We start from the raw sequence: 10,000 nt of genomic DNA on the forward strand, positions 1-10,000 counted from the left end.
AATCTAAGCGCCGAACTTCAAGACGTCGACGTGAGCATCACAGAAAACCCATACGTCACATATCCGTGACGGCGTAAATCTACAAAAGTGCAATGATTCGCTTTTATGATTCGCTTTTATGATTCGCTTTTCTACCAAGAGCTATTTTTGCCTGGCATTTCAAACCCAGCGAGCTCGAGGCCTTGTTTTACATGCCATGCGCACGTTTCAAGTGTGTTTTGTGGTGAACGATCAGCACCATGGACAGAGGCACCGCGTGCGAAACCCACGAATACAGCGCTGCTAAAGAAAACGGGCAAATTATGACCAAACTGGAGCTGTGTTTTGCTGGATCGGGAGCACGAACCTCGACGCACTGGACAGCGTCTGAAACCTTTTTAGCACCTGTGAAGCGCAACTTTCCTACATACAGTAAATGTCATATAAACAATCATATATGTCACAAAAAGACATTACAGTCGATCCTGAGATACTCGTGACATATCAATGAGTCTGTCTTCACGTCTTTTCAATATGGCAGCATGTGATGATACTAAATAGCATCTCAAAAATGTACCGCTTAAAACAGAAAAGCCGACATACATCTGTTTCTGTGTCGGATGCTCCCACGGGAGACCGATTTGTTCGCTTGGATGTTTTTGCCGAAGAACAGATGCTCCACACACCATCTGTTGTCAAAGCGCCGTGTTTCCCAAGCCTTATTCTTTATCCCAACAAATAACGTCGCTGTAAATATACAGTGCGCTGTTGATACAGCACAGATAAAAATGTCCTCGCCCTCAGGTCGTCCGAGATGTTTATTATTTAGAGATTCGGAGCGATGCGTTACTTGCTCACCAATGGACGCCCTGAAGTGAATGGGTGCCGCCGGAATGAGAGCTGATAAAAGCGCCGGAATGATCCGCTCCAGTCCATCAGTTCATGTCCGAGCGAGCGTTTAGCTTCAAAACAATGCTTTCTGGGTCTCGTCTGAATCAGGTGAGAAATCCGCACAGATTGCAAGCAAAAACAGTCGATATGTGGGTGGGGACCATCGTTATGGACTATGGACTCTCATTCCGACGGCACCCATCCGCGGCAGAAGATCCATTTATGACAAAGAAACAAACTCATCTTCTATCGGGGCTGAAATCTGTTGCTGTGTGTTGTAAACAGCGTCTGGGAGCGCTGCCGTCTGGGATCGGCCCGTCAGGCTGACCGTCCGCTCTTCCCGTACGGATGAGTGATGTCACCAGTGCTAGAAAACGCCGTTCTTGTGGCCATATGTTAGGTAAAAACAGCCAGATCGTGACCTAATCCTGCGCCGCTCGATATTATGCAACGATCCAGCAGTGCCGCAGCGAAGCCGCGAGGAGATTTAGCGCGGAATCAGGCCTTTTCCGATCCTGTCGTCCGTGCTCTTCCGTGTGATCCGGAGCTCAGCGGGAATCCAGCTCCTGATCAAAGCCATTGTGCGTCAATAGTTTCAGAGATAAACCCATCGATAGGGGGCAAATCTATTGACCGCGTTCTGCACCAGAAGGCCTGGGGGAGCAAATACAAACTTCATTAGATACAGTTTTTTGACACAGCACATAAAATGTAAAAATGTTGCATGTAAGAGACCCCCGTGCTTTAAGAAAGAGAGATAAATGATCAATCACGTTGACATATGTGCAATTGAATGCACATATGAATAAATACATTGTTTGGAGTATAAGGTGTATACTTCGAAAATGCACGAATAAATAAAATTTATATGCAAGAAACACCTAAAAATAAATAAATAAATATATATTTAAAAAAGTTACATTTCAGTTTATTTAATAATTAATTACTTCATTAAAAAAATAAAATTAACGGATAAATTAACAATTGCATTGACATATGTGCAATAAATGCACATATGCATAAATATATTGTTTGGAAAATAATGTATATACTTTAAAGATAAAAGAATAAATTAAATTTATTACAAAATAAATTTATATATTTATATTTATAAATTTATATATATATAAAAGTTAGGTTTCAGTTTATTTAATAATTAATAATTATTTCATTAAATGTATTTATTAACCCATCTTATTCCCAGGAAGTCCAGGGTCTCTGGAGGGCACCGGGTTGTGTGTCAACATCCCTAACTAGACAGGCATTTATTGACTGATGAGTGCGCGTTGGCCGAGAATTCAAACGCATGATGCATGAAACGGCCGAAATGTGCCAAAACAGCGCGCGCCGTGATTAATAACGACGAGCGCTCGAGACGTAGCCGGTGCGTTTGCGCGAGGGAGGAGCGGGAGGAGGAGACAGAAACACATCCCGGAGACAGAGAGGATGACATGAATGAACAACCCTGAGAGAGAGAGAGAGAGAGAGAGAGAGAGAGAGGGTGATGCTAAAAGGAGCGGACGCGCTCGCGGCGACTCACTCGTGTCGATCTCGCGCGCCGTCCTTTATGACGTCACGTCCAGCGCTCGCTCCTCCGCGGGACGCGAGCGTCGCGAAGCCTTCTCCAGACGCCCAGACGCTCGCTATGAGCCGGATTGTATGACGGAGTCCCGGCAGCAGCAGCAGCATCTCCTCCGCCGGACACGACATGGACGACTCGGGGATAATCAGACGCAGGCGGCTCCAGGTCAGACGTGTGTATTATACTGCGCTTCCAGAGCACGTATAGCGATTGATACCGTTGAATTAACACGGTATTCCAGCACGGTAAACATTCACCACGGCACACCATGGTTTTACGATCTGATTGGAGCGCAGAAAGATAGTGCAACCAATGGGGAGAGGCATTCTTTGAAATACCATGGTAATCCTTCAGTACCGTGCCATTACCCCGCTTTTTGTCTGGACAGGTCCCGGCCTGGTCATGTTTCGCCGATTGAATTAATAAACATTCATTACTGTGGTACATGTCAAAAACACCATGGTATTACCATCCCATTGGACCACACAAGGATAGTGAGACTCCATTAGCCCAGTAATGGAGATGATCATGGGGTGTTTTTGTAGTAAAGTGGCTTTTCTGGACGCGTACTCTAGTAATATTGCGGGTTTGGTGATGTACCTTGGTATTATTTGAAGTGCTTTGAAGTATTGCTCTGTAATACTCTCATCAGTTACCATGGTATTGATTACACAGTGATACCATGTTTTCTTGGCATCACAATGCTTTTGGACCATCAATGGGCTGCTCTTTGAAGCACCTTGAAGTAATACGGTACATGAGTGTGGTAAAGATGAGGTACTATGGTTTATATCCTAAATATCATGGTGTTACTCTCTGAACAGGCCACATAAGGGCAGTCTGAGCAATGAGGGGTGGGTTTCTGCGGAGTACCATGGTAACTGAATATGTGTCATGGCGTATGTTTTTATGTACGGTATACTGTAGTAATACCATGCTATTTAGTTGTGTTTTTATGGAATATGTGCTCTGTGGTGAATATAACTCAGCCTCTTAAATGCTGAGCATCTCTGAGCTCATTGATGAGATGTTTGTGTGTGTTTAGTGGGGTTTACCGCTTTGTCGGGATAAATGTGTGTGTGTGTGTGTGTGTGTCGACATCAGAAACTGCTCCGGTATCTAGAGTCGGACAATGACCTAAACGGTCTGATATGATATCTCTCTCTCTCTCCACATCAGCGGAGAGTCTTTCACGAGGTCTCAGACGCAATCAGAGAGAGACGGATGAACGGATTTGTATTTATTCTGCTCGTCTTGCGCACGTTAGTAAATTTAAGCCTTTAGCTATTAGTTTAATGCAAAAGAAACGATAAAGCACAAACGAGTAGTTACACGTCTTATCGGTTTTCAGGGATTCTTTGGCCTTAATGAGAATTTTGGGGAAGTGAAAAAAAAAAATAAATAAAAAATATTATATATATATATATATATATATATATATATATATATATATATATATATATATATATTTTTTTTTTTTTTTATTATTATTATTTATTTATTTTTGGGATTTTATTGTATATATATGAATATAACTAACATGCACATGCACTTTTTAGCCAATGCAAATATTAATCTTTCTGTAAACGGCCACAGAATTTGGGGTGAAACGTGTTTCATTGTCATGAAGACAATGCCACAGTGCAAAAAAAACCCCTAATGCTTCTAAAATTAGAAATTCATTTATTCGAAATATAATTGCTTGGCATCCTGTTGGAGTGTGTTTCGAACATGTGACATATTTTCGCTTGGTGTGAAAATAATTGCCCTCGACGAACGTGCGTGTCCCTCGGGCTCATCCGGTTCATCACACACACACACACACACACACACACACACACACACACACACACACACACACATTGTGTTGGATATTCAGTTAACACCCCTCCCCGCTCTGCTGCACTGTTGCTGCCATATGGTGCAACACACTGCCTCTGAGGTCAAAGGTCACTCCCATCACGCATGCATATTAAGAGCTGAGGAGGCTTTTAAGTGGCTCTAAATTAGTATTTTTCCTCATGCGTTTCCTATTTTCGGAGCTCACCGGTGTTCGTCGCTGATTCCAACCCTGCCGCAGATTTCCGCAAGTCTGCCGTTTAATTACCGGAGGCGTCCGATGCAGGTTTGCTCCTCGTGCGCGGGGGCCATTAGCAAAAACAGTTGGAGGAAATCCCGAAAACGAAGGCGCAGCGATAACTCAGGGGCTGTTTTGCGGACGCCGGCAGCGGGACGCTCTTAGGTTAATGAGGCTCAGATTATGGGGCTGGCGCGGGAAATGATGGGGTTGCACCAAATGACGGGCACGGGGCCCAGATACTGCCATTTCATTACTGCTTTTCCAGCCCGTCATCATTCAGCCGGATCGTCTGGAACTCGGATCCAACCCGAATTAAAAAGAGAAATAAAGGAGCATGTCCGTTTGAAAGAAAACGAGTCTCATCAGAGTATAAGGAACTAAACACAACACCATCAAAATACGCTTGAAGTCAAATATATAGATGATAGAAAGTTTGACGAAAAATTACGGTAAAGCTACAATAAAAGCGCATAGAGGCACGGTATATGAATACGGTAAACAGTAATATCAAAACCGTTGGCCCAAAACTTTTCGGATCCGCTACAAAACTGCAATTTTTTCACGAAAACCACCCAAAAACTGCTCTCTGAAAAAACACGGTAAGTTACTGTGGTATTAGTGTGCCTTCGAATGTGATATTGAATATAATTACGTCGCGAGTTGGAGAAGACGCTGAGCGAGCTGAACTTCATGGAGTTCATTTTCAACTCGTGACTCAGAAGTAGAAGTGGAGTGCGGCCGACGGAGCGAGCGGACGCTTCATTACCGCAGCTCAAGTGCTTTTGCTCGGCTGATCTCTGCTCAGAGTTTGGCAGCTTGTTCTCGACGGGCTCCATCTGTCCGCTCGGGTTTAACCCGGGCTGCTCTTCTCCACGGGGTTTCTGGGAAGCTTTTAAAGCATTTAAAGACGGAAAACTCAATTACCGTCTGAAACGAAACACGTGAGTCACGGTGAAACAAACAGGGAGGACAGACTCGTTAAAGCAGGCCGCGGCGCTCCGTGAATACATGAAGCCGAGACCGAGCGCGCATCATCACATCAAACCTTAGTAAACTTATCGTGGAAAAATACGTTTAATGAGAAAAGGACATTTGTATAGTTTGGTTAGTCTAAATTAAACACTAAAACACTGAATGCACTATGTGTTCGGTTTAATTTAATTTGACTTTAACTACCTGTTTAAAGAAATAACTATTATGCTAACTATTAAAACTGAACTAGAACTGAGAAAATGCTTAAAAAACATCTCAGAACGTTTGATTTTCGATTAATTTTAGTGAAATAATAATAAAAATGCATTGTGTTTTTGTAGTTTTTATTATTATTATTATTGTTATTATTATTATTATTTTGGTCGGTTTTACTTTTAATTGTTTTATTGCATCATAAATGCTGCCTTGCACACTCAGCGAAACAAAAGATGTATTTTATTTATACAAATATTTATAAGATATTTTATTAGATATATTATAATTTGCATTGTGAGCTTAATTTAATTAATTTTTTTATTGAATTAAAATCATTTTTATTTTATTTATTTTTATTTGTTTTTTTATGGGTATATTTTAGGTAGCTGCCATAGATTCAAGGTATATATTTGCCAAAATATTTACCGATATAAAACAAATCTTTTATTTATTACGTGACGTTTTGAAAGCACCGGAGCCACGAATTCTGTGTTTAAATTTGAGCGTTTTTTTTAGCGTTCTCACATTTAAATAAACTATATTTTTAACACATTGCTGATCGATTGCATGCATGTCTTTATTATACACCAGCATTATATTAATGGATCTCGCTCAAGCATGGTGTTTATGGTAACTGATTTTGTACTCGGTGTACAGCGAGGTTCAGCTGTGTGGATGCCCTTGGGTGGGTGATCTCTGGGGTTATTTACAGTGTCATTGACCCCAAGGCTCGGTCAGAGAGAGTTTAACCTCAGTCGATGGAGCCTGGACGGGCGGCGTAAACGTGTCAGCGGCACGCTAACTGTTGTCATGGAAACGCGCTCTTCCGTCGAGGATCGATACGAGAGCGCGGAGGTGCTGCGTTTGATCAGTCTGTCGAGACAAAGTGAGCGTCTTCTGCTGCCGACTAATAAGAGAGCTAAAAATACACTCGTCATATGATGAAACCTTGGTTTATTCTCGGTTCGGCTTTGTTGTGGAGTCTGTAGAGCACGCTTGAGCGGGTGGCAAGTTGTGTTTAATCGTTCTCAAAATGATCCGCAGGATCTCGCCGGTCCTGGAATGAGGCTCGCGCTTCTCTCTGCGAAACGAATTGCCTTAGGTTTTGCTGTTGGCATGTTTTGGCAGGTTTCGTCTCCGGGTTGCGTTCCTCGAGGATCCGGTTTCCGCTGGGAATGTTGTTCATTCTGGAAGATCGTCGGGGTTCAAGGACACCTGAGCCGCTCGTATCGATTGGCGATGTCTGCCGATCAATGCTAATGATATTTGCTGACTAAAGCTGCTCAGAGCTGGCTTTTTTGTTGAATAACATGCATGAAATTTAGGCCTGTGCGATGTCGGCAAAAAGTAATATCTCAGATTTTATGGACATGGACAACTGACTCCAAAGGTTTTAATACATGTACCAGTTTGCACTGATAGAAGTAAATATTTTCCAATACGTAAAATCATTTTTACACTTTATGGTGTTTTCTCCTTATCCTTTGAGTAAAATTTTTACATTTAATCAGCAAATTCAAAAAAAAAGACATTTGGGCTGTTACCAAGCAAATTAAAACCAGCATTTAGATGTTTGACGCACTGCTGAATGCAAGACGTGGATGCCTTTAGCCTGCAATCACAAATGCATGAATGCACTTCGATGTGGTAAAAATAAAATGTTGAATACTGATATTCAAAATGTTCAAAATTAAAAATGCAAGTAGGTGGCGGCACATCACTGTTAATAAATAAGTCACTGCGATTCAACCGAATCATTTAAACCATTGATTCATTCAGGATCACTGATTCATTCAGGAACGAAACACCATCATGTCGCTCAGAGAAACCAAACAGCGCTGTGGCTGAGTTTGCAATCATTTTTGTCGGTGAACTAGCAACCTGTCCTCCAAACTATACGCCCGTATAGGTAGTTTGTTCAAATCCCAGAAATACGACAAACCGTATGTACATGTGCGATTGTATATATATTGGCAACAAGACATTTTCATATTAATGTTTTATATATATATATATATATATATATATATATATATATATACTGTATATATAATGTGAAATGTCTTCTACTAACAAACTGTTATTACTAACATATTACATAACTATTACTATGCTCAACTGTAATTGACTAACACCGATAGCGGCCTGTGCGCTTTTTCGCCAGCTGACTTCTGATTGGCTGAGATGCCTGTAAAGGGCGGGGCTTGGAGAGCGATTGACGGGATGAAGCTCGTCTGATTCCGTCGCTCACGCTAACACGCAAAACGCCAAATCATTCACGTCAAGAAAGTCTCTCTCAGAGACAGAGAGTCTGTCAGAAAGATGAACGAGGGAGGATCACAGAAACCCGACGAGTGCCAAACTGTTTCAAAAACACACTTTGCATTCGTATTAATTACTCTCTCTTTTGTTTCTATGGGCAAGTCGTTCATTTTGTCCGATGCTTTTCCCATGAAGCGTGTTTGTGTTTCTTCACGAGGCCCGCTCTGATATTTCTGATCTAATTTAACGACGTGTGTGAGTTTATCCTGTCTAATCTGTTTTCTCTGTTTTCTCTGTGGTTTTTGTCTCTTTGTCTTCGGCCCAGAAGGATCTTCCTCTGCCCCGTAAAAACAGCAGGTGAGTCTCTTTTCATAATAAATAGACAAATGCTTCATTTACATTTTTTGGCGGCACTGTGGTCAGTTTTCGTAGGGCTTCGTTTAGTTTTCAGTACAAACCCAGCCCAGTGTTTTTGTAAAGCCACTGAGATATTGTTTCAGCACGTTAATCATTTAAATTAGATTTAATTTAGTCTGTTTTCACTTCATCCGAAGGTTTAGTCAGGTTTACTGTGTTTTTGTCATCAACTTTTTTTTTTTGTTTTTAGCAGGAACCTACTAAATCATTTTATATTACTGAAAATAATTAGCTTTAAATATAATAAATAAATAATAAATTAAATATATATAATAAAAATAACATTAATATATAATAACGTAATGTATAGATGTATCTGTAATTTTTATGTCTGTACGAAAATAGGAAATATTGTGTTTTAGCACAAGGCTAGCTGAGTTGAATATGTTTTTGTGTTATTGTTTCAGGTAAGGAAAACGCTTTGATGCTCTTAGCTTTAGTGTTAGTGAACTCTATTAACTGTGACTCAACCCGTCTTTCTTTGTGGGGTTTATTCTCCGCTTCTGTCCATTTCTCTAAAAGCTTTCTTTTTTCGCTCTCATTTACTTTTTTCTGTGAATCTCAGTTATATCACTGTGACCTCTGGGAAAAAACATATTGCACTTACGCTTTGAAGCACACACACACTCTCTCTCTCACACACACACACACACACACACACACACACACACACTCTCTCTCACACACACACACACACTCTCTCTCTCACACACACACACACGCTCACTCTCATGCACACACACACACACACACACACACACACACACACACACACACTCACTCTCTCTCACACACACACACACACACACTCTCTCTCTCACACACACACACACGATCACTCTCATGCGCACACACACACACACACACACACACACACACACACACACACACTCACTCTCTCTCTCACACACACACACACTCACTCTCATGCACACACACACACACACACACACACACACACACTCACTCTCTCTCTCACACACACACACACACACTCACTCTCACATCTTGTAAGCGGATGCGCTGCACCTGCTCCCCTCTTTTAATGCTCGTCTTGGTATCACCCGCTGCCCTCGAGATTTTACCCAGAATTCCCCCCTGCGCTCTGTTTTCCAGTCAAAGACAGACGTCTGCTGATGTTTGTGTTTCTGAGCGTCCGGCTGCTCTGTGCTCTCAGTCATGCAGGGCGGTGTGTTTCATCGCACTAAAAGGTGAAAAGGTCTTAAATGTGTGTTTTTCTGCCCATGAGGACGTGTCTGAGGTCACCGCTTACCTGAGTGACATCATTAGTCTAGTGAGTGTAACACCTAGTCAGTGTCGTGTTTAACGAACCTGGTTTCATGTGATGTTTCACGTGCACAGCGTTTAGAACATTATAGCGTTTGATTGAATTGAATGAAATTGTTTATCTTGCGCATTCGACCCAACGACTGACTCAAAATTAATTACATTTCCTTTTTGTTGAGTCGTATGAGTATTTTTAGTAACAAAGTCCTACGAGCATTTGTTGATTTGAATGCAGTGGTGAATAACTGATCTCTTAGCTTATAGTTTTTGTCTGGAATCCTCCATGACAGTTGTTGTTGATGAATGCTGATATT

General features: G+C 41.5%; 2 protein-coding genes across 2 annotated transcripts in view; both read left to right on the top strand.

Annotated features, from left to right (window-relative positions):
- LOC122341572 (tripartite motif-containing protein 16-like) overlaps positions 1 to 10,000 on the top strand; it is a 341,738-nt gene that overhangs the window by 97,391 nt on the left and 234,347 nt on the right. The gene's annotated exons all lie outside the window — the stretch shown is intronic.
- mast1b (microtubule associated serine/threonine kinase 1b) overlaps positions 2,310 to 10,000 on the top strand; it is a 25,524-nt gene continuing 17,833 nt past the window's right edge. Inside the window, exons 1-2 of the mRNA XM_043235017.1 lie at positions 2,310 to 2,617; positions 8,311 to 8,339. Of these exons, the coding sequence (XP_043090952.1) occupies positions 2,579 to 2,617; positions 8,311 to 8,339 (68 nt within the window). The 5' untranslated portion in view covers positions 2,310 to 2,578. The remainder of the gene's footprint in view (positions 2,618 to 8,310; positions 8,340 to 10,000) is intronic.

This window comes from Puntigrus tetrazona, chromosome 3 (assembly GCF_018831695.1).
Source record: "Puntigrus tetrazona isolate hp1 chromosome 3, ASM1883169v1, whole genome shotgun sequence".
Taxonomy (NCBI): Eukaryota; Metazoa; Chordata; class Actinopteri; order Cypriniformes; family Cyprinidae; genus Puntigrus; species Puntigrus tetrazona.